Genomic DNA, 25,301 nt, shown 5'->3' with positions numbered 1-25,301 from the left:
TTTTCAACATGGCGTGGCCACATTGTGAGGAAAACATGGTAAACCATGGAGAATGTCCAAGCCTGCAGGAGACTCTAAGGAGCTTATCTGGATCCTGGCCATTCGTTTTTCCATCACTCATAATTAACAGCTTGTATGAAGTATGAAATGCCTTTTCTAAACTTGGGAACCCAACTGTCTCTTCATAAAAACATGGTTTGTCACCAGGTTGCTCTGTCTGCCGATTTCTAGCACGCAGTCATCCTTTCTGGTTAAAGGGAATCATGGGAGTTGTAGTCAGGCACATCTGGAAACTTCCCAGGCTGGGGGAGGGGACGTGATGCAGTAGCTCAGGCAACCAAGCAGTGAACGCCCAGGGACTTAAGTCCCTGTCACTGCATTCTTTTTAGCACTAGGCTAAAGCCTTTTTATTTTCCCAACATTTTAAGGTTTTATTGTCATTATAATATGGATTTTACTACTAGGAATTAATCAGGATGCTGTTTTATTTTGCTCTACTCAGTCTACTGTCAAACCGTCCTGAGATCACGGCAGCGGAGGGTATAAAAAAGTCTTAAATAAATAAAGAAGTCTGGCCACCTGTTTCACCATCTGCCTTGGCCCGCGTAAAAATCCAAGCCTAAAAAAAGGAGATATGCCAGGCAGCCTTTTGGAAGAATTGTACTGCCCCATACACAGGGGTAGCTGTTCGCCTGCCAGGAAGGCTGGCCTGATCCTGGGAGAGCCCCCCACTCTGCCATAAAATGTGGAACTGGATTCCTCAGAGGTTATGCCCGGTGTGACTGACCCTGTCGATCTCGAAGGAGATTCCACGCTCTCCCTGATTCGCTGGTACTCCCTCGTCAAGTTTCACTGATCCCCTTGGTCCACTGCTTTCGGCCTCATTCTCACCTGTGCGCCAAACGAGGCCAGCCGCTCCCCATTCCTGTGCAGTCATTTTGCCATTTTGTGCACAAACGACGTTCAAGAAAGGCAACTGAAAGGTGGGTAAGCAGGCAGTGACCATATATTGGCCAAAGAGAACACCGGCTGGAAATCTGCCCTAGATTCGCACTGAGAAAACCGTTCAAAGCAGATGCTAAAAATCTGCAGATGAAGAATGAGGCCAGCACATTCGCATGTACAGCACACTCACTACCTTTAAAAAGAGGATAAAATGGCTCTTAAAGAAGACCACTGTGCACATGAACAGAACTTTCTAGCCAGCCGTCCAGCACTGCTCTTTAGAGCGCAGGCCTTGCAATTTACTACCCCAAAAGCAAAACAAAAGCTAATCATCCCGCCAGTTAAGAATGCTAGCTCTAAAACCAAGCTGTGGGGCAAAGAGGGGAGAGTTCATGCTTAGAAACCAGAAAACTCTGAGCACACGAAGATAGGCTGGGTTTATATGCCTCCCAGACAGGGAGCTCACGGGCAAGTGAAAGACTACAAGAGGCAATGGGAGCGACCACTCTGCAGTACCTCCGGCGTCCATCCACTGGACCACAACACCGCTTAGAACATCCCGGCCCAGTGGTGGCTGCCATCATGTGTCAGGGCCAAGGCAAATCAGAAGCCCATCCTGCCCCTCACCAGGCCTCACAAAGCACCATCGAGACTCAAAAGCTGAAGGGGTCTGGCAACCGGGCTCTAATGTTGGGGGGGGGGGAGCCTCTCCAGCATCGGAGCTATTCAAGTCATTCCTTCAATTGCTGTGAAAACCCCACCCATCGACACACACTTAGAATGTCGTGAAAGGAAAGTGGGTCAAGCCTGTGGGTCTGACCCCCCACCTTGCCTTCCCCCCACAGCCTTCCAGGTATCAGCGCACTGGTGTCTGGGACCAGGACACTTCTCGAAGCACACGGACCTCTGTACTGTTTGGAAACCTGCCTCATCAGGGCTCCAGAGCCAAACGTGGGTTTTAATCTGCAGACTGCCCAGAGAGCCTGCGGGCTTCAGGGCGGTGCAGAAAAGTGATAAACAACAAATAAAAAACCACGTGCTCAGCAACAGCATCCCACTGCAGCGCTTGTCCTGTAAGTCACGCAGAGCTGCTGGGAAAAGGAAGGGCCGGGGTGGAGTGGCCAACAGTCTTACTGGCACTCTTTCCCATCCAGGGTTTCAAGGCCAAGGGGCGTGAACTTCCGCACTTCCAGCGTCTTGGGCACACGCTGCAGTGGCCGTTCCCGCTGCACTCACCCCGGAGGCAAGACTCACCTTCAAGATTTTAACAACTACTTTTTCGTTATTCGTGATGTTGATGGCTTCAAAGACTTCGCTGTATTTGCCCCGGCCCAGTTTCCGGACGAGCTGGTAGTCATCCTGATTGCTGTGAACACAAGGCCGTCACAAGGCGTTCATGCTACGCAACAGATACGAAAGCAACCGGGGGGGGGGGGGTTGGCTGGGATTTGTACGCCCTTTTTCCTGCTTAACACGCACGGGGCTTATTCTTTCATCCCTTATTACCACTGCACTCCGATGTTGTCTCCCCACTGACAAAAGTCTGGCTGGAAGTTCCCCAGGACTAAGTCCTGTGTCTGCCATTATTCACTTATGCCAGGCTAGCCACTACTAACGAACTGATGCAATTAGAACACGGCAGTCTGGGGCGGAGCTGGCACACCGATCAAGCTCAGCCAGGACGCTGATGAAGGCAGCACTTCCAAGTCTCATTTGAAGACCCTTCCCGGAATGGCTCCAGCGATCCTTTCGGCAGAGACGCCGGGCGGTGAGGCGGAGGCCTCCTGCCCTGCCATTGGGCTCTGCCCCCTTCCCAGACCCACAGCAGGACGGGAGGCACATCAGTTTCATGTCTATACCAGCCACTAGCCAAAGCTCTCTGGAGCAGTCAAGGCAATCCAAGCACTGCCCTATGCACTGAATCATTCCCCTCTGTTTTAGGATCATGACGGGATCTGCCAGGGTGCGGCACTCTCGCCCTCCAACTGCTGCAGAAGCAATACAGGGCTGCCAGCAGACACTGAAAGAAGCTGGACACTTACCCCCATTCAACCACATGTGACTCATAATCCCAATATTCTCGTGGTCTGTGTGTGTTTACATCTGTGTAAACTCTGGCCCTGCTTGGCACGGGTCCCGACATATCGGACAGTTTGGCAGGATGAGTTAGGCTACACAGTTGTCGTATTTGCCTTTCCTAATTGCAGTGCAAATCACAGGACGGGATTTCAGGAAGAGCTCTTGAGTTTTTCAACTGCAGAAAGAAAGGAAAGAAGGAAGGAAGGAAGGAGTCAGCACATTGAAGCAGTCGGTCAAAAGTGCACAGGTCAGCTCCTCCTACAGAAACAGGTAAGCCCAGGAAGATGCAAAATCATTTCATGGCTACAAAGCACGTCATCCAGGCACAAGTCCAGTCCGAGTTCTCTTTCTGCACCGGCAGCGTCCTTGTCTGCCCAGCTGAGCACTGCCTTTCGCACCAGCAGCCCAGTGCCAGAGCTCCCGCAGCACCCGAGCTGCCCAAGACCCGCTAATGCCATCACCTTTTTCTGAGGAAGGAAATACATAAACGCTTATCTGCATGCAGGTGTGATCTAAAGAGGCGAACCTGAAGCCCTGGAATGGTTCAAAGGCAAGATACTCTTGCAACACCAATGCTCTGCAATAGGCACCTTCCATGAAAGAAGTTTAAGGCTTTTCAACGAGATTTCTAGAAGTACAAAACCATCTCTCACAACCCCTTACATGAAGCACATTTTGTACCAAACACTCCCTTTTCCCAGTGGGCCTGAAAAAGAGGAATATTCCCAAAGAGACGCAGGAAGGTTTGGAAGCACTGGCAATGGAATGTTTGCCTCTTCCTTAGTCCTGGTGAAGCTCCAAACCTGTAAAAGTGGAACCTGAGACTACACAAGTCACATGGGTTTCTCTGTAAAAGTGCATGCATATATTATGCTAGCCAACCCGTCTGTGGTTGCAGAGGGAGAACAGGGCTGCTGGGAGCAAACGCTGCTTCTCCATCCATCCCTCACCTTAAGCAGAGGTATGAGCTGGCCTGTACGCACAGGGACTTTCTATCCACCTGCCGGCAGAGCGATCCATCAAGCTCACATGCTGGGTCGCCTCTGCTAAGCTGGAAAGGTGCACGCCTGGAGTCAAGGGGGGACCACATGTGGAAGTGGAGCAGGGGTTGGACTCGGTGGCCTTCCAGGCCCCTTCCAACTCGACTGCTCTCCTATTTGAACTCAGTCCGTTGAGACATCTCGCTCAGTACCGTCTACAACAACAAGCAGCAGTCAACCAGGGTGTCAGGAAGAGGCTTGGCCACCCCAGCTGGACATGCCAGAGGCTGAAAAAAGGCAAAAGGTTCCGGCCAAAGTCATGGGTCGTTCCTATTGTGGTCAACTAGGTGCTTTCTGGGAGCCTAAAAGTAGGACACGGAGCAGGATCCATTCCTCATTGTTGCTTCCTCTGATATTGGAGGTAGCACAAAGGTACCAAGATAGGTGGCACGGATACCGTCGCCCTCCCCAGACCAGGCATCTGCGATCATCCCAGGAGGGCCGTACCGCATTCCCTCCATGCCTGCTCAGACACAGACCTTAAAGACCTTTCTGGTTCAGTCCCCTCCTCACTGAACAGATACACCAGCCTTCCTCTGTAGGACGGCCATGTGGCTTTATTGGTCCGATCAGAAGTGGTTTCTGCTGCTATTTTAAACTGAGTGTTTTAGATGTTGCGATTGCTTTGCAAAAGCGTGGTTTTGAAAAGCAGTACACAGGCCCATAAATAAATAAGTAAGTAAGTAAGTAAGTAAGTCAGTCAGTCAGTCAGTCAGTCAGTCAGTCTACCCAATCAAATTTATTAGCCTTCCCCCCCCCCCCCCACACACACAGCCATTTAGCTGGAATTTCCCACACACACACACCCTCTGCCCACTACAGGATAATAGCTGCAGTCCAACACATCTGAAAGGCTCCGGACTGGTTACAGTACAAATAAGGCACAAACTTTAAATACTTGAGAAGCCTGATCTGTCTCCGGAGGGGGCCAGGCCTGCTGCCCAGGCTCCCCAGGAGAAAACCGATTTTTAAAACCATCAGGTGGGATTATGGCTTTAGACAAATCTGTATACGTGCAAAACCTCAGGCACATCCAAGACTGACTAGGTAGAAGGAAAGGAGGATGCGGAGGAAAGACACCTTGATTGGCCAGCTGCTATTCATATTGGAAAAATTCAGAATTCTTCCCTGATACTTAAAGCTTCGTCTGTTTTGTCTTGGCTTACAAAGGGGACAATTTTGTTGTGCAGAAGAAAGTGGGTGATTCATGCTATTGAAAGAAACCAAAAGGCCAACTGTGGAATCTTTCCCATGTCATGTGGCTGAAAGCAGACAGATGATATACAAGCAAAGATGTTTGCAGAGCAGGATAAAAACACACATTTTCCGCCAAAACAGGCATATGGAGACAGCTTGCAATTCAGCGAGGTTTAACCCAACATGATCTCACTGAAACATTCCTGCTTTAAGTTTGGAGGTACTCTCTTTACTTGCACAATCCTTAAGAGAACTAGTCATAATGTGGGGCCGGAGAACCTAAACGATGTATCATGTCCAATTAGTATTTCCCATCCTGCCAGACCCTGCCGCCTGAGCTTCCCACCTGAAGCAAATGGCAGCTGGGAAGGAGGGGTAGTTCACCCCCCCAACGTTGTACAAAAGCTGTTTGGGGAGGGAGGCACGCAGGAAAGAAAGCAAGTATATAGCTACTTAGCTGCAAGAATGGGGTTCTGAATTTTTAAAAGCAATGTTACAATGTGCTGTTGTTGTTTTATTCTACATAGTATTTTATTGTGTTTATTGTGTGGAGGGGGAGGCAGGGTGCCGTGCCACAAGTCCCATGGGACAGCAAGCCACCCTGTGTGTCAGTTGCAGCCGGCACGGCACCCTGCCCTGCCCGCCCCTCCAGAGCGTCTTCCGCTTCTGCCTCGGCAGCCTCGCTCTTGGTCTTGGACACGCGGGGCCAAGGCGGCAGGCCCGCATCCTTTCCTGCTCCGGGGCAAGGAAGGCAGCAGGAGGGGGCAGCTAACTTCCCTCCCTCTTAGGAAAGGCTGGCTCAGCGTGTTGGGCACTCCGAGGACTAAAATCAAAGCAGCAGGGGGAGGCGGGCCTCTGGAACTGCTGGCATGGGGCGGACCCCCAAAATGCAGGCCTCCGCGGGTGAATCTGTCCTGGAGGGCCAGGAGGACGCTGTTCCTGTGCCCACTCCACATCTGCAGAACACCCTCCTGCAGATACAGCACCCTCTGCGGTGCAGCCTGAAAGACCTCCTTGTTCTGGACCACCTTTAGATAATTTTGGCTTGCTCTGATGCAATTATGGTTTTATCTGTTGCTGGATTATTGTTTTCCTGTTTTAATGATCTAGGATTTACGCACGTTGTTATTTATTGCTGCTGACGTAGTGAGCCACTTTGCGAGAGTAGGAAGGCAGACAAAACAAAAACATCTGCTCAAAATTAAAGATAAATAAATTTCGTCAATACCCTTCTCCATCTGCTAAGAAAACGCAGTAGCAAAAAAACCATTTTAATGCTATCAGGCAACTGATGTCTTTTACCTATGAAGTAATTGAAAGTACAAGTGGGAAGCTTGAGTTAGAACTCATGTACTTAAATCAATCCATTCTGCCTGTCAAATGCTGGCAGTGAATGGTCAAAACAAACCAGAGGATCCTACCTTCCTGTGCAGCAATTCCTTGCAAAACCCGAAAGTCCAATCTATTTCAGGTTTTGAGCAAATAAAAGCCATTATGCATACACAAAAAAGGAACGATGCATCTAATTTCCAGCACTGAAGGCCAACCATCCCAATTTATTTTTTTCATGACCTAGAAAGAGACAGTTCTGCCCACCTCCTCTAGAAAGTTCACTGCCTCATTTATACAAGGAGTTAAGGTGTGTGACTGAAACATTTCTAGATTCTGACACTCAAATCTATCCCATCGCCTTAGCACTTTGGACCCAACAGCTTCTCAAACTGCTGACTGCTTAGAAGTTGAGAAGCAATTTCAATAATCTTGGATTTCCTCATTCAACCAATCAATGAAACCAGTTGTAAATCAACCGAAAAGAAAATGCTCAGCTTCTCCAAATATAAAATGGTTCTGAGAGAAGAATGTTAAAACCTGCAAGAGGCTTTACTCCAATCCCCCGACACCAACCCCCAGAGCATGCTTACTCCAGTTTCCGCCAACCATTCTCTGCACTACTCAGACCAAGACAATCCAAACTCTGCCAAGACAGTCAATGAAGCTGTGCTGGGCAAAACAGTGGACAAGACGTGTTCTACGACCCTGACTTATCATTCTAAGCTTAGCAATTTTGCAAGGACTGACTTAACCTGCAGTATTCTCTCTCTTTTTATTGCATGCATACCTCACCTTTCTTACAAGGGGCCTGAGTCTCTCTGCCCAGAGCATCCTTGTCTGAGATAAGATGAGGTAGTGACTGACCCAAGATCCCCTTTCATGGGAAGTGGGGCAAGGACATCTGGTGGCCCTTTTCAAAAGAGGGGACTGCGTTCCTTTGGGGGTGTCCGACGCTCAGCCTCCTCCTGGTTGCTTCCACAAAAAGCAGGGCAACTGTGCATGCAGGCTGGTAGTGGGGAGCCCACTAGCCTTTTGAAGCCCTCACAGGGCTTCGCCCACAAAATGCATGCCCAGGTTTGGCACTGGGAGAACTGGGAGCTCAGCAGTTAACAGAAAATGGGGAAAGCAGATGTTCAGGAGTAGGAAAAAGGGGACAGGCGCACAAGTAACTTAATGCAAGAGACCCCCTCTTGCAGAGCGCTGCATCATGCGCGCTGAAGCATGTACAGTTAGGGCAAAGCCCTCTTTGCGCTCCTCTCCCTCCAGATCCCTTTTCACTAGAAGTATCCTCTCCTGCTGGCCTGTCCCACTGAGAAAGGACGCCCTCTCCCCAGGCTTCTAACAGCATGTTCAAGCAGCAGAGGCAGCGAGCTGCGCTCAAGGGCATGGCTATTTCCAATCCACAAGTGGCTTTCCGAGTTTTGAAGAAAAAAAACGGGGGCATAGCTGAAACAGGACCGTCACTGACAGATCATGAAACCTTTTCGAGAAGATGCTGTCCATCAGCAGCAGCAGCCTCCCCCAGCCCCTCGTTTGTATCTCCGCCAAGGGGGACCCAGAAGACAGCCTGGCACGGAAAGAACCTTGCTATGGCTCAGTTTGCGCTTGCACTGAGACTCAGGCTGAACATTTAGACCAATGAAAGCACAGGGGGATGTCAGCCAAGATGTTCACACGCACAGCAAATTCAAGAACCCCACAAGAACAACACACACACACATCTTCCAATGAAGAAACTGTTCTGCCCCTCTGTATTGGCAACCCCACCAACACCATCCTAGCCCCTTCTGCAGGGGAGCGTCGCACCCACGGGCTGCTCACAAAGGGGCTGCTGTAATAAATCGGGGAGGGGGAATCGACCTATTGCCCCTTCCTCTATTTAATATGTCTAAAAATACAATTCTGATGCCAGTTCTCTCCTGTTTATTTCAACATTTTGTTAGCATTTTAATGGGGAGGCGCAGCAAGAAAACTCCCGCATCCAAAGCAAAGCCAGGAGTCCAGGGGGTCCCTGTGCCTAATTCTCTCCTTCACACCTCGGGTGGTCAGCACTCCCTTCCCTGCCTCTGCGTGGCACGTAATTACCAGTTCTTTCTAAGCCTTTCATCATACAACTTGCCACCACTGCTACACCCACTGCCTTGCTGCCCCCAATTCCCCCTTCTTGAAGCCCTCCCAGCCAGAACTGGTGCTCCCCCCCCCCCCCCAGTCCTTTAGTGGCTTGCCAGACTGGACTGGACTGGAGGGAAGGAAGACAGGCACTGTCACTCTTCCCTCAGCTCAGGTGGACTCCAGCAGTTCCTTTTAATGCCACGACTGGCCTGTGGCAATAACCCAAGAGCCGCGTGGAGAAGACAGGCCACAGCCTGGCGATCCCTGGCTTGCAGCCACTTCCGAGGAGAAGCCGTGCAAGGCATAATCCCCATTACTACCACACAGGTCCCGTCTCCAATTATCCTTCCCAGCCTTTCAAGAAAGAGCCATTCAAGCAAATGTTGACTGAACCACACGCGCAAACAAGGCAGAACGGATCCACTTATTTCCCGAATGCTGCACAAGCTTTGCACATTGTTCCTGCCCAAGCTGTCCCCTCGGTAGCATCAACTCCCTGGACAATGCGAGGACAAAGGTCAAGCTCCTGGTATTCAGACAGGCACAGACAATCTGGAGACCTCTTACTGATCTCTTATTTGTCTGCCTTTCAAAGAGGACGATGACAAGAATCCCTGTTCCTTATGTGAGGACAACTTTCTGCTAGGCCCCAGCCTCATTTCTTTGGCACCTCGATGTGTAACACGGGAACCTATGCAAGTTTAATATTTTCTTCCATTTCATGGAGACTTCAACAGGCTTAAGAGGGGTGATGCTGAGAAAATGGAATAAGTTTGCAATCTCCAGTTCGATACTTTCTAACCTTTGTAAGTTTCCCTCAATACTTCAACACCCAGGGCCTATACCAGCACTTGGCAGAAGGTGAACTTCAAGATGTTCTGAACTTCATCTCTCAGAAACCCCTGCTAGTCCAAAACTTTTCACCCCATCCTAGGTGACATGCCCTTGGCCAAATTCCTTTATACATGAGTCATGAGATTTGAAGTAGCTCTGTTATCACGTACCACCTCTACTCCATTTTTGCTGTAAGATTAGGAAAACAATGCCAGACACGAAGATACCATGACCTTACAAATTAAAAACTAACTCAGCCTTCACTACGCACATTGCTGGAAGCCTGCATTATCTGGATGCTTTTGCTATCTCTGCTGCAGCCTCTGCAAGCCACAGCGTCATGGTTTCTTTCTAGTTTTTTCCCTTTTGTCATCATGTGCATTAGAAACATCTTCCGTATAAATAAAATACTTTGCATCCTGTGGAATGGGGGGAAATTCCGCAGCACCACAGAACAGAAAGAATTATGCTGACATCCCAAAACTGCTTTAATGAAAGGTATCAGATTGTCCATCTCCCTCAAATGCAGAGCATGAAAACCTAGCTGTGTGCAAAAGATGACAGAACTGCATGATCTTCACGGGGCTTCTTCCAAAACAAAAAAAGGCCCAGACGCTAAATTTAAAACTGCAGATTGGGGGGAGGAATCTTTTCCTGCCCAAGTGGCCGCACTTATTTCTCTGCAGCCCTCTGGCTCGACATGCCACATGTGGACGGGGACGGAGCATCCTCGCCTCCGTTCCTTCTGTCTGACTGAACTTTAATCTGCACTGAGAAAGAGGCGGCCATCTTCTTCATGCTCAGAGGGGCACGCAAGCAATCCAGCAATGGGGGGAACAATCCCCTTTTGCCTGTACCACCAGAACACCATTGGAAACGGGACAAATGAGAAAGGGGGCTGGTGGCCATCGACTGAGGAGGGGGGCAGGCTGGACGTCCCCCCTCCCCCACGGCTACAGAGCAAGACCCACAAAATGGCAGCCACAATGAACACAGAGAAGCGTAATGTGGGGGTCCCTGATCTGGTGCCCTGGACCTGATCCCCATGGACACCTCTCCTTCATTTTATTTATTCCAAGCAGCTGCAAATACTGTGGGAATCTTGCACTAGGTGGGAATGTGCTGGGATGAAAAGAGGCCATGACGTGTTACTTAAGCCATGGCAGCCTGTTTTGATAGCACAAACTGGACCGCTTTTGTGAAATTAATTGTATACAACGGACTTGCTCAATAGGAAGGCTGACTTTCATTTAGATATGCACAGAATTCGACTGTCAACCAAAACCAACACCTACCTTGTGCCTAGAACCACCTTCCCAACCTGGTGCTCTCCAGATGTGTTGGACCTATTTATTTAGAGCGTTTGTATGCCGTCCCATCGCAGAGCCTCGGGGTGGCTTACACAAATAAAGCATAATACAGCTTCAGTGTCCATCATTCCCAGCAAGCAAGCAAGCAAAGCCTGCTCTTGCAACAGGGCTCCAATGTGTGATCTGAAGCGTCACTGCTTAATGCAAGGGTGGGACACGTGTTGCTGGACTGCAACTCCCAGCAGCCCTAGCCAGCACAGCCAGTGGTGAAGTATGACGGTAACAGCCGTCCAACACTGACTGGAAAGCCAGGCAGCTCCCACCCCTGGTTTGATGGGGCGCCTGTGCGGCACCACAAACACACTGCCTTTCTAGAGACAGTCTGCAGGCCCTTGTCCTCCTGCTCTCCCTTGCTTCTGAAAAGAAACATGCATTCACATATGTGCAGAAGAAACGCAGCAAACTGAGGAAGAACATCCCAAAACCAGGGTGCTACCACTAAGGAGAGCCTTTCGCCAGCCACTTTTCCTTTCATCTTGGTGAGCAGGGGTTCCTCGGAATTTGTTTGTTTATAAGATTTCTGTCCCGCCTTTTCTATTTTTTAAACAACTCCAAGTGGCTTATGTCATTCTCCTCCTCTGCTCTCAATCATAGTCCCACAACAACCCTGGGAAGTAAGTTGGGCTGAGACTCTGATTGGCCCAGAGTCACCCAACTGGCTCCATGGCTGAGCAAGGAACAGAACTCTGAATCCCAGTCTTGCACTCTTAACCACTACACTGGTTCCCAACAAGAACCATCATCTTTTAAGTGCCAAGGAAGGAAAAATACAATCTAGACCCATAATCTTCAGCTCTTTCAGAAAAAGAATCTACTGTTAACCCATCTACAATACAGGGCACCTGTTTAACTTTTCACCATAATCTTCAGAGCTTGGGTTAATAGACTGGAAAGACAGCAAGGTACCTGAACCTTAAATGTTGTCCAAGAGGGACCATTTAATTGTAACTCATGAGAAAAGCTGAGAATTTGCTCGACTAAGTTTCCCTTTCCCATCCTCAGTCCTTTTATTTTGGTCTCCCTTTTGGTCCATTCCCGCTTCTTCTCTCAGAAGTTGTTTTCTGAAATGATAAAGGCACCAGCCCTATGATTCTCCTCAGATCAGCACCTTTTTTGGTTTTGACCCAGCAAGCGGAAGTCAATAATCTCAATTGGTCTAAAATAAGCCTGTCTTAAGCTTACACAATTAGGAAATATTACCTTTCCCCCACACAATATTCTGACAATAATACAGAATATTAAAATCACTGAGCTGACATTTGTATGCATTTATGTATCACTGCCCACCTTTGGAAAGGAAGAGGTGAGAAACCCAACTAAATATAAAATCCCCCAAGCCATGATTTTTATGTAGAAACTGCTTTTCTAACCATCACGGCTCCAAGAGCTGCTTTCGGAATTTGCACCAGAATAAGCAGCTGCAAAGGCGATGCTGCGTCATCTCCCTGCCTCCCCAGATAGCGCGAACACCATCTCTAGGAGGGATGGAAATGGTCCTGACTCATCCCAACAAGGCGTTTCTCACTCACCCTATTTTTCACACTTTATGATCCGCACTAGCAAATAATTTAGGCACACTTGCTGAGAGCCCAGCAGGGCATTTCTGTAATTAAACACAAGAATAGCAAGCATCACTTGAACAGGGCAAAACAGAAACAACAAAACGGCAGATGCATTCCACAAGGAATCCGGTCTCTGGTCTTGCAAAACTGGATTTCTGAGAATCTCTGCCACGTTGCCAAGACGAGGGTGGCAGCTACGGCCCCCCCCCCCCCCCGCTATAGCTGTTGTCTGGACCAGAGCAAAAGGCAGGTGCAGAGGCAGGTGAAGAACACTATGGCAGGCTCTTGTCACTGAGTCCCTGCTGGGATACGGCCCTTGGTGGGTGCTCAACTGCCTCCCCTTGATGCTGGTGGTCATCTCTGTAAATGACGGGACGACAGGGGTGCAGAAAGGAGTTATGAAAAGTGTTGCCAATGATTTCAGTGAGGGCTGCTTGACCTGGATGTCAGTAAGCCGGAAAGCCTCTGTGTGCCTTTTTTCTCACGCCAGCATCTTCCCTGCCCCTCCTCTTGCTGCTGCCCTGTTTCCTTGACACCCCAGCCCAGAGTTGGCATATAAATGAGTGATGAATGGAGCTATGCTAACTGAATCAGCCTGATCTACTGAAAACAGAATACTGGAGTCACAAAATTCTGGTTTGGAAGACATAACTTATATAGGGTCCAGTGCAGACTTGCGAGTTGCCTACGTGTCCGTGAAGCTGTCGCTGCTACGTGGTATTTCCAGCCCACTTGTCTTCCGCTTATGAAGAAGGCCAGGTGGCTTGCACAGCTCCATTTTATCCTCCCTGCAACAACCCTGCAGAGCAGGCTCAGCTGAGTCTACGGCTGGCCCTGGATATCCCAGGGCCCCACTCCAGCATGCCAGCCACCACGCCACACGGGCAAGTCCTTCCAAGCGGCCAACACAAATTACATCCCGTGCCAGTCGTTTTAGCCCTTGCTGCCATTGACGGAAGTACTGTGCTTTGCCCACTGTGTTACGCTTGCGATCTTGGAACTTTTTATTTCAAATGTGCAAATTGCTCTGGAAAGGCTTATACGAAAGAACAGTATCCTTTAAGAAGAAAAAAAAGATTGCTGCACTTATCATGCTTGAGAGTATGCCAAGCCGTATCTGTGCCACATCCCATCAATGGCCATACATTTAGGGGATAATCCTACTGGGATGCCCGGAACTCCCCAACCAAGAGGCTTACAGGCATCGCCGGGCAGAGTGGATGCCGTGGGAAGGGTGATCTTTGCCCCACTCTGCATTTTCACTATAGAAGCTTTTTTGTCCATCCAGAACGTAAGAAAAGCCATGCTGGATCAGACCCAGGGGCCATCCGGCCCAGCACGCCATGCACACAACAGCAACCCACTTCCCGCAGGATCCCTCCAGCAGGATGGGCGCGAGACCCGTGTCTGCCCAAGCTCCTCAGCAACTGGGGTGTATGCACGGCTGCCACCTGGTAAAGGAGGGAGCACCTGGCCAGCAAAGCTAGTAGCCACAGACAGCCTCCTCCCACTCCTCTACCTGAGCATCTCAGAGGGGGAAAGGAGGAGGGTGAAGTGGCTTCGGGATACCTCATATCCTGGCCTCCCAAGACTCCTGCCCTCCTTGAAAGCGTTTGTGTGTCTCCAAAATTGCCTTCCTAACCTGACAGAGCAACCAGTGCATTCTCAGCATACCAGCTACAAAGCAGTGGCCAGGGGGAAAGGGGGAGGGGCAGAAGCACTAATTGCCAGCTGGCTCAGAGCTTGGCATCCAAAAATCTTATGACCTTTCAGATACTGCCTGGGGCACAAACACAATGCTTCCTTAATCAGCTGCATCCACATATTGGTAAAAAGTTGTGGAACCGCACACAGTTTGATCGCACATCCACTTGAGGTCTGCCGCTAAGCAGGCGGCAATCAAGGGAAGAGCTAAATATGTTTTGGTATCTTGCTGGCTACATTTGGTAGATCTCAGCACATCCCATGAGCCCCAAAAATGTTAGCCTATCTTTGCTTTCCACTCATTCAGCACAAAACGCGCTTGCCAATGATCATGGTATTCTATACCACGTGTGACACGCAGCGAGTTTTATGTGCAGCTCAAGTATGATTTGAGCAACACAAAAGGATTCTGAAAGCTAAGGGATGCTTTGCAAAACTCCATTCTGGAGGCAACTGATGATTCTAATCAAGCGTTTGAAAGCTAACTCCCATCAGCAGATAAGAAGAGAGTGTTCCTCGGGGCATAAGCCTCTTCTGTATAAATACCTTAAGATGCTGGCCATCTAGCATTCCCAGGGGCAATCAGCTTTTCTGTGCTTAGCTGCACAGGACACAAGCAACCACCAGAAAGTTCGTCTGTGCAACAAGAAGGATTTTAAATTTGCTTGTAACCCTGGAAGGCCCCCAAGTCCCTTGACTATCAAAGCCCAGGTTCAAATCCAAACCAAAGCAGAGAGGATGCAGAGCTACTTGGGACAAGATTCCGAGGGAGTCTTCCTTTTGTCGTCTCACCCTCCCCACGTTCCAGAGGAGTCATCCACGAGGAAGCCTATCCCTTCCACCCATTTGCCTTTAAAACCCTGTCAAGGCCAAGTGAGCTCTTCTCCCCACTGCCTGCTCCATAAGCCTCTCTCCAACAAAACAGCCTCAGAGCGGAGGGACACTCAGAGAGCAAGCTCCCTATTTACATCACGATCACCCTGCCACCAGGCAAAATGAAGAGGAGAGACAGTTCAGATATCGACAATGAGCCATTTATATGAAACTGCCTGTCATTAAGTTGACACACACACTAAACCCTCAATAAAGGTGACTTTTCTGAATATTGGAAAAAACCAAAGTGGAGTCATGCTGGATCAGAAAAGGAGTCCACCTCATTCAGCATTCTGCCCACACAGTGACCAACCAGTTGCCTGAGGGATACAATAGGCAGGATAAGAGCGCAACAGCAGCCTCTTGCACAAGTTCCCCAGCAACGGGGCTGGTATGGAGAAAGCACAGAGGCGTCACAAGCAGCAGCCACGGGTAGCCTCTCCTCCAGGAATTTGCCCAATCCTTTCCGAAAGCTGCCCCAATTCCTGGCTACATCTCATCAAATATTAGAGCGGGAAGTTGCCAAGGCGGCCACTGGGTCCAATCCCCTGAGGGGAATCCCATAGTTCAACTGCGTGCTTGGACGAAGGCCTCTTCCACCAACCAGCTTTCAGTTCTATGGGAGGGAGAAAAATATCTCCCTACCTACCTATCGCAACAGCACGCACAATTCTATGTATCTCTAACACGTCTCCCTGTTCTAAGCTAAACCATCTCAGCTGTTGTAACTTTTCCTCATATGGCCCTTGTATATTACAGCTGCCCTTTCCTGCACTTTTCCCAGCTCTACCATATCCATTTTAGATGCAACAACCAGAACAGTACACAACGGTAAAGTGTGGTCACACCATGGATCGGTATAAGGGGAATATGATACTGCCAGTTTTATTTTTATTTCCTTTCCTAATGTCTAACAGAGTTTGCCTTCTCCACAGCAGCCATGCAACTGGGTCAACATTTTCATCACTATCCCAAGATTCCTTTATTTTTCATCACTAGCTCAAAGCCCGTCATGAAATATTTAAAGCTGGGTTTCTTGCACCAACATGCATTACTTTAGATCGACTGACACTGAACTGCTTTTGCCATTTAGTGCCCATTCTCCCCATCTGGAGAGATTCCTTTGGCACTCACAACCCATTTTGGTTTTAAGTACCCTAAACAGCTGTTGTCATCTGCAAACTCTTACCGGATTACTTACAAGCGGGAAAGTACTGGTTCTAGTACACAGATCCCTGTGGAACCATACAGCTTACATACTTCCATCAGGAGAAATTTATTTATTCCTACTCCCTGGTTTCTATTATTTAACCATTTACATAAAAGATTCCCCCTTATTCCATGACTGCTATGTTTACACAGGTGTTTTCTGTGACGACTTTGTCAAAGACCTTTTGGAAATCCAAGTAAACAATGCCTCCCAGATCACCTTGGTCCACATGTCTATGACTCTCAAAGAGCTCTAATAGTTTAACAAGACAGGAAGAACCATGTCGATTCTTCTTCAGCAGAGCTTGTCCTTCCATATGCCAACTAATTCTGTCCTTAACAATGTTTTTAACCAATTTACCTAAAAAAACACACACACACATCAGGCTAACCAATCTGTATTTTCCTCAATGTCCCCCAGAAGCCTTTTAAATAATAGTTGCACTGGCCCTTCTCTAGTCCTCTGGTACAAAGGCAGTTCTTAAAGACACGTTACATATTGTTGTAAGGTCAGCCATTTCCAATTGGAGTTATTTAAGAACTCTAGGATGGATACCATTTGGGCCTGGTGGTTTAATGACTATTATGTCATTAAGTCTGAGAATTTCATCATTTGCCTTTGTTTTTCAGCTTCCTGGTATTGGCCCTGTATTCTCTGGTGTCAAGACTTAGGCGAAGGGGGCGGCATATAAGTCTGCTAAATAAATAAATAAAAATAAATAGAGTATGGTTAAAAATGGAGCTCTACACACAGTATCTCAGCTCCAAAATGAAAAGAATGCATTCAGCTGCTCAGCATTATCCTTATCCCCCTTCGGTGTTCCTTTCATTCCATTATCATCCAATGGGTCAACTACCTTTCTGGGTGGCTCCTGCTTCTGCTGCAAAGAATTATTCGTCGTTGACCAGGATGTTATTTGCAATATGTTTCGAAAAATGTTTTTTCAAGGGTCACCCACCCATCAGAATTGCCCCTATACAACCATCTCATTCCAGCAGTTAGACTCCTCAGTGCAGCTATCTAGCTGGCCCTGCATGTGGAGCAGGTGGCACGTCAAAGAAAGCTACCTTGGTGCCCTGGCTTTTGGCTTGCTACCTAGCAAGATAAATGTGGCCTCAAGAACCTCAAGACGACATAAGCAGTATCACTGGGAACCACATGGACCTCAGCACTATCTACAGTGCTATCTAGATGGTGCCTGGTATCTGCAAACTTAGAACCAGACGGTCAAGTTAGCGTGGGGCCCACGCACCCATCACAACTACAGCTGTGTAATGACTGCATCTCCCACTGCCAGAATCCCCCCCCCCCCCCCCCCGCAAACATATCTTTGGTGCAAGAAGACATTTGCTTTTCTTCCAAGAAAGGGGCCCTTCTAAGGAATCATTTGCCTCTTCCTCAGAATGATGCCCTCCTTCCAAAGACCCCCTTTCTCCATGAGCACGGAAGAGCCGTCACCCAGGAACTGGGACCTGGCTACATGGTCCACAAGGGCCTTCTTACTCAGCCAACTCCCCTGCCTCTCATGGCTTCTCCAGCTCAGCAACTCTGGCTCCAAGGGAAAGAAGTTGGAGCCCACCACACTAAGCACACCCACGACTTCAGTCTGGCTCACAGAAGCACGAGACTTTTATCAAACCGCATTTCCTATTATAGCCATGTAAAAAAAGCAGAAACAGCCCAAAACCTACATTAACATGCCCTAAATTTTCAACCTCAATCTAAAATTTGCCCTCACCACTTCAAATGCTGCTCATGAGCAGCCAACTAGATTCTTAACTAAAGCAGCAATAAACCCACAACGGAGCAGGTCAACTAAGGGGTGGGGCGAGGCGGGGCGGGGGGAGAGTGTTGTCTTCAGCCAGCAGCTGGTGCCCATATATGCCAGGAGATTCCTGCCCCCCACCCTGGCAATGGGTAAGACAACTACCGTCTCCACCAAGCCACAGACATGTGCATATTAAGCAGGCAGTGGCCAAGAAATATCACGGGCAGTTAGGCAGGGCCGGGCCCTCTAAGCAGTGGGATCATGCTTCCAGAGGGACTGAAAACCAACCATGGACACATATACAACCAAACATAAAATGTGTGCTCTGTATGTCCGGTAACAGTAATAGTGAGGAAAGGGAAAAACTTTCTTAATAACAGAAATACAACCTCCAATGTGGCAAATTACATTCCTCCCTAGCAAATAAGAGAGATGATCTCTTCTTGCTTCCACAAGCTAAATTAGCATAAAATCCGAGAAGAGTAGAGTTGGAAGGGCCCAGAAGGCCATCAGGTCCAACCCCCTGCTCAGGGTGGGACTCCAATTTAAACCATCCCTCTCAGATGGCAGTCCAGCTGCCTCTTGAATGCCTCCAGGGTGGGAGAGCCCACAAAATCCCTAGGACATTGTTGGACCGCTCCACCCGTCAGAAAATTTTAGCTGCTATCTAGCTGGAATCTGGCTTCCTGTAACTTGAGTTCATTAGTCCACGTTCGGGATTCTCTCTCTACCCACATGTGCCTGCCCAGCCATTAAGGTCAGCTATGGAGGTCTTCCTTTGGGAGCTGCCTCTACTGGCAATTAGGAGGGGGGCTACAAGAGGGAGGGCCTTTTCTGCTGTGGCGCCCCAACCCAGGATTCAGTTCCTTAGAGAGGTGCACCTGGCGCCACTGCGGTGTACTTTTGAGCACCAGGCCAAGACATTTTTATTTGCCCTACATTTTAACTGTTAATAATTCCTTGATTCATCCATTTTTATTTGGATATTTATTTTTTTAATGCGTCCTAAGCAGCAGTCACAGTTAGCAATTATCGTAGTTTTAATTGTGGCCATGACCATCACTGTTACTATTATTTCATTTTGTATTATTTTATATTAGTTATTTTAATATGTATTTGTATTAATTTATTATTACTTTTGTTATTATTGTGGTGAGTTAACACCTCAGATTTATCAGGCACTAGGATGACAGATTATGGAGGAAGGGCCCCTGTGCATGGCTCCTGCTGGTGCACTTGTTTTAAATTGCATTGCATTTTATCTGTGTTTTTATGTTCTAAACCATTCAGAACGCTCATGTGACGTTAAACAAATATCCGAGAAGAGACCCTGGCCTTCCTCTTTGTGACAGCCTTTCAAGGACTTGTAAAGCGTATCCTGTCTCCCCTCAGTCTTTTCTTCTCGCGCCTAAACATGGCCAGTTCTTTCACTTTCTCCTCAGATGGCTTTCCAGTCCCTGGATCATCCTCCTGAGAAGTAGTACTAAGTAAAGGGGAACTGGCACTTCCCATTAATGCAGCCTAAAATAGCATTTGCCCTCTTTGCAGCCACATCACACTGCTGACTCATATTCAGCTTGAAATCCTCAACAACCCCAGGATCCTTCTCACTCGCAGTGTTGTTGAGCCAAGTATCTCCCACCTTGTAATGATGCATTTTTCTTTTTCCAAGGTGCAGAACTTGGCATTTCCCCCTATTCTATTCTGTTGCTTTCAGTCCAGCACTCCAACCTATCAAGTTCATCCTGGATCTTCTTTCTGTCTTCCAGGGTCTTCCAGGGTATTAGTTACCCCACCCAGTTTTGTTTTGTGTCATCTGCAAATGTGATAATTGTTCCCTGCACTTCCTCATCCAAATCACTACTAAAGGAGTTTAAAGAGCACTGGAACCAGGACCACACCCTGTTACCTCTCCCCAGTTTGGGAAGGTGCCATGGATGAGCACTCGGAGTCCAATGCTGCAGCCTAGTGTGGGTCCACTTTTCCATCTAACCCACTTTTAGTCAGTCTGCTGATCAGAACGGCATGGGGGTAAGTTCGTCAAAAGCTTTGCTGAAGTCAAGAAAGATCACGTTCACAAGCATGCCTACCATCCATCCGGGAGGTTGCCCAATCAAAAAACGAAATCAGATTAGTCTGGCAGGATTTGTTCTTGACTCCTTGGTCATTTTGACTTCTAGTAATCACTGCATTGCTTTCATGGTGTTTGCAGACTGACTGCTTTATAATCCGCTCCAGAATTTTCCTAGGGAGTCATGTCAAAGGTGTTCCAGTATGTTGCCAAACAGAGGCAACATCGTGTGATGGGCAAAAGGTGCCTCTTACCTAGCAACACTGCTTTCCTGCAAGGATAAGGCAGACACCAAACAGCTAAAGGTAACAGCCACCAGCTACATACAAATATCTAACAGGAAAATAACCTCAAGATGCTTAAAGTTTAGGGAATAGCATTTCCCCCTCATCACAAAGGGCTGGATTCTAAAAAAAGTGGTTGTGGCTCTACAATTTTAGGCATGGTGTTTACAAGCTAGACATGTTGTTCTTGCTCCCCAATATAAAAGTGAGGAGAACCCCCCCCCACATAAGCAGATGAAGGAGCTCTAAGTTGCTGGTGTTAAGAGTATGAGTACATGTGCTGGTGAGAGTGCTGGACTGGGGACTCGGGAGATCCAGGTTCTGGTCCCCACTCAGTCGTGCGGCTCACTGCGTGACTTTGGACCAGTCACTCAGTCTCACGCTAACCCGCCTCACAGGAGTTACAATGGAGCCATGTAAGCTGCCTTGGGTGCTTCCTAAGATGAACGAAGGTAGGATAAAAACACAGTCTGAGAGGGATGGTTTAACTGGGAGTCCTGCACTGAGCAGAGACTCACACTGGAGAGCCAGTGTGGTGTAGTGGTTCAGAGCGTGGGACTGGGACTCAGACGATCTGGGTTCTAGTCCCCGCTCAGCCATGGAGCCAACTGGGCGACTTTGGGCCAGTCACAGTCTTTCAGCCCAACCTACCTCACAGGGTTGTTGTTGTGGGGATAAGATGGAGGAGGAGATGCAAGCTGCCTTGAGCCCTTTGTAGGAAAAAGGCAGGATATAAATCAAACAAACAAACAAACAGAGGGCTGGACCCAATGGCCTTCTAGCCCCTTCCAATGCCACTATTCTATGATGCTATCATCCCATGTAATTATAATAATAATCTCTGTGTTCTCACTTCACGTACAGAGTAAGGAACAGCTTCGTTGCTCATGATTCAGAGAAAGCTGTGATGCAGCTCTTTAAAATAAAACTAGTCAGTAGAAGCAAAAGTGGAAAACATTTCAGAAGTAGGCAGGAATGAACCTAGTATGTGAGATGACCCATCAATTTTTGAGAAAATGATCTATGGCCCATTGAGTGTTTAGGGCAGCGGTTCTCAATTTTAACTATTATTTTATTAGTGTTATTTGTTGATTTTGTATTGAAATGGCTGCTCGGAGAGCAGGAAGTTAATGGGTGGCTCTTAAACAAATCTAATAGATAGATAGATAGATAGATAGATAGAATGTGGGCCATATGGCCTGCCCAGGGCCATGTTGTATTTCTAGAGTGCCACCGTGCAGGTCATTAAGCACCATTTTCCAACTAACAGTGACTATGAGGAGGCTCACAGAGGTAAATGAGGCCATGCAAGGACCCACGAGCAAAAAAAGTTGAGAATCTCTGCTCTAGGAAACCATAGGATTCTCGAGTCCCAAATCTAGGCCTAGAAACAAAACTCCAACCTTGAAGTTCGGGGTCCACATTGCGATTCCCCCTCACAGAAAGAACCATGCCTGCAGCCTCTCCAAGAATGGGAAAGTGACTTTAGAGAAGGGGTAAAAAGTGTTCTAGGGTGGGGGGAAGCAGATTGTAACCAACAGAATAAACTAGCCCTCTTCCTCCCTCCCCAAAGTGCTGCAGCTGGACAGGAGGAGCAGAGACAATCACCTCCACCACTTCCCTTGCTCTGCAGTGGGTGCTCATAAGCCTCCAGGTTTGGAGAATTACGAGCACCGCAGGTGCAACTCATTGTACCACATCATACCTATCCTATTATACATCCCAGTCAGCTGCCAGATACCTTGTTTGGAATTATGGGAGCTGCAGTCCAATATATCTAAAGGGCAGCAGGCTGGGAGACTGGTGGGCTACAGACCACTCCTCAACAACAAAGGAAATGCTCCTATGTGTGGTAAGAGTTGCCTAGGCAAGAACTTTACTCCGTGTGAAAGACATAAAGCCCCCAAGTACAGAGAGGGCTCTCAAAGCAGTTTCTTTGGGAAATGAGCACTTTTCCAAACACAGTTAGACCAGCTGATTGAGGAACACCCAAGAGGGCTTGGCCCTCCAAATGAACACCAGTGGCTTGTAAGTGTCCACTGTTGGAAACTGAGATTAGACAAACCTTGGTTTCATCCAACAAGCTAAGTCTTATCGTCTTTAGGAGGACATGCGGAAACAGACGGCAAATTTGACCTGCAGTAAGAGAGAACGAAATCTATTTATTGCCCACTTCCAAAGTGCTCCTTTTACAAAAACAGAAGCAGAAAACCATACGGAAAACTATTGCACTCAAATTCTTTAAATTTGCCAATTAACATACATTATTAAAGCTACCCTTGATTTTCCTCTTTTTGTAAATAATTTACAGAAGCACACAAGTATTACAACCCATCTGGAAGAGGCTCAGGCACAAGGGCCCACAAACCTCAGGAATGAGAGGGTTCACTGCCTAATGCAGAAAGATGTCCTAAATCCATCCTGTGGGGCAAAAATGAATGGCAGAGGAAGCAGACACAGGTCGCTGCCCCATTCCACGGCATGTGTCAGGAACTCTGCATTTCGTGGGGACCACACAAAGCCCCCAACACACTGGGGGAAAGAGAAAAGCAGACCCTACCGGCAGTCACGCCTCTCCTTCCGCCCTCCACTAGGACCACGGCAAAATGCTCCCCACCCCACAAGTCCCGCCGGTCACCTGCAAAAGAAGACACTAGAGCACTTTCTTCGGAATTGGTTGGGGGACAGAGGAGCACATACCCGCCTCGGAGGGATGAAGCCTCAGCGGTGATGATGGGGCACCTTTCATGGGAGCGCCCTACTCCATTCTGACATTCCCCATGGAAAGCGGGAGCGCAAGAGCAGCTGCTCGAGGGAGGGAGGCTCCCTTTCAGCACATCGGCGGGTCGCCACCGCCCCACACGAGCCCCACCCAGCCGCCGAGAGAGCCGCCCTCCGCCTCCCGCTGCCCCGGCAGGACGACTCCAGGGGGAGGCCCCCGTCCACGGCCCGGGCCCGCTCCCGGACCCCCCGCTCCCGTGGGGCTGCCGCTGGATGGATGGATGGATGGAAGGGGCGAGGAAGCCCCACCCCCCGCGTTCTCTGCGCCCTTCCCCCACCAATTTGAAAGCGGAGGGCGCCCCGCTCGGCCCCCGCCGCCCACCCCCCGCTCCTGGCGGTTACCTGAGGTAGTGGCGGCGGCGCCGGCAACCCCCACGTCCCGCCCGCTCACTCGTTCGGCGCCTGCCCGCCCGCCTTCCTCACCGGCCTCACACAGACAATATGGCGGAGGCACAAGGCTCCGCCGCCAGCCGCAGGGCCCAGAGCGAGGCTCGCCGGAAGCGGAAGCGGCCTTCTCCGCCCCACCCCTCCAGAGGGCGCCCGGCGCTTCCGGCATTGTAGGCCGCGCGCAGGCGCAGCTCGCGTGGCCGGCGGGGCCTTCTGGGAGACGGAGTTCGTGGCGGGTCGGCGGCGCCCTCGTGCGATCGCGGCGGAGACCGGCCGGGCAGCCTCTCGCGGGCGGGTGGCGAGCGGTGGGAGCGGCCTTCCAACACATCGGGGCGCGCTGGATCATGGGAGCGGTGGCCACCTACCGTTCCTCTGACTGATGGGAGTGGTAGTCCATCACCCACTCGGTGCGTCAGCATGGGCACGCAGGTTGCGGATGCCGAGTGTTGCAATCCAGCGCTCCTCATGGGTGCCGGAAATGCCCGAGCCGGCTGGGGCTGATGGGACTTGTAGTCCGACACATGGTGATACATGCGCTGGCTGGCGTGATGGAAGCTATCGGGAAGGGCGGGGAATGCTGTCCCACTCTTTCGGCTCTGGCGTGAACACGTACTTCTCTCCGCTGTTCGCCAGCTCTCAGGCGGGGGGTAGGAAAATGCAGCGATCCCTCAAGGTGCAATCCTGCCCTCCTAGACGGAAAAGTCCTTCAACCCCGACGTGGCCCAGCCAGGGCGGCCTGCACCTCGCCCGCCTTTGCATCGCTTTTGCGAAGGGAGCCCCGCCTTTCCCATGGCATTTACTCCAGGTGAGAGTCTAGGGGGCAGCCCTGGACACACGAGTTAGAAGTCAGCCCCACTGCACTTACTTCTGAGTAGTCCTGATGGCTGGGAGTTATGAGACTTTTCCCCCCAAAACACACATTTCGCACCCTAGATATACACAAGACATTTTCCCTCCCCAGGAAGGTAAAAGATGACCAAATCAAAGACAGTGCATCAGGGCTGCGGGTGGCATACGCCTTGGTCCACGACTCGGTAAGACACACGAAGCAACCTTGTTGTGACGTGCCATCAAGGCGCCTCTGACTTTATTATTATTATTGTTATTATTATTATTATAACATTTCTATGCTGCCCCTTGCCGAAGCCTCGGGGCGGCTTTCAACACAATAAAATACATTGAAATACAATAGAACATAATAAATTACCATTAAATACAAAAATACAAAAAATACACTGAGTTACAAACATAATGGAAGCCCTTCAAAGTGTTCTACCCACCACAGCCCCGCTCAGCTCTTGTCCATTCGGGGCTGTGGCTTCCTTCATCCCACCTGTTTTCCTTTGTGAGGAACCTAAACCTCCATTCGACCCTCTCAGCCCTGTGAGGCAGGTTAGGCCGAGAGTGGGTGACCGGCCCAAAGTCTCCCAGGGCGCTTCGTGGCCGAGTGGGGCCTAGAACCGATCTCCCAGTCCCAGACCACCGCACGATGCTGACCCTCCCTGTTAGGCTCACCTGGCAGGAATTTAAACACAGGTGACCGGTGGAGAAAATCTAAACAGTGAGGTCAGATGGAAATGAAATAAAATGCAACAAGTAAGCTAATGCAACAAGTTAATATTGGCAAAATACCACGCAGGGATCATGCACAACAGCGATAATTGGTCGCACAAACATCCCGCATGGTAGCTCAACACTAGAGGGCATGTTAGCTTTACGTGCTGTTCAGGAATGCAAACTGTCCATTCATCT

At 49.2% G+C, this 25,301-nt stretch overlaps 1 protein-coding gene across 1 annotated transcript in view; it reads right to left on the bottom strand.

The window, feature by feature from the left end:
- Positions 1 to 23,646, bottom strand: part of CSNK2A1 (casein kinase 2 alpha 1) — a 36,206-nt gene extending 12,560 nt beyond the window's left edge. The window contains exons 1-5 of the mRNA XM_044455104.1: positions 23,505 to 23,646; positions 22,942 to 23,019; positions 22,447 to 22,517; positions 2,988 to 3,199; positions 2,200 to 2,311 (exon numbers count right to left, since the gene is read on the bottom strand). Coding sequence (XP_044311039.1) covers positions 2,200 to 2,311; positions 2,988 to 3,088 — 213 coding nt within the window. The 5' untranslated portion in view covers positions 3,089 to 3,199; positions 22,447 to 22,517; positions 22,942 to 23,019; positions 23,505 to 23,646. The remainder of the gene's footprint in view (positions 1 to 2,199; positions 2,312 to 2,987; positions 3,200 to 22,446; positions 22,518 to 22,941; positions 23,020 to 23,504) is intronic.
- Between the last annotated feature and the right edge of the window lie 1,655 nt (positions 23,647 to 25,301).

Source organism: Varanus komodoensis, unplaced genomic scaffold (assembly GCF_004798865.1).
Source record: "Varanus komodoensis strain SLA01 unplaced genomic scaffold, ASM479886v1 scaffold8, whole genome shotgun sequence".
Lineage (NCBI taxonomy): Eukaryota > Metazoa > Chordata > Lepidosauria > Squamata > Varanidae > Varanus > Varanus komodoensis.
The sequence above is the reverse complement of the archived record's forward strand: the minus strand, read 5'-3'. Positions and strand labels throughout refer to the sequence as shown.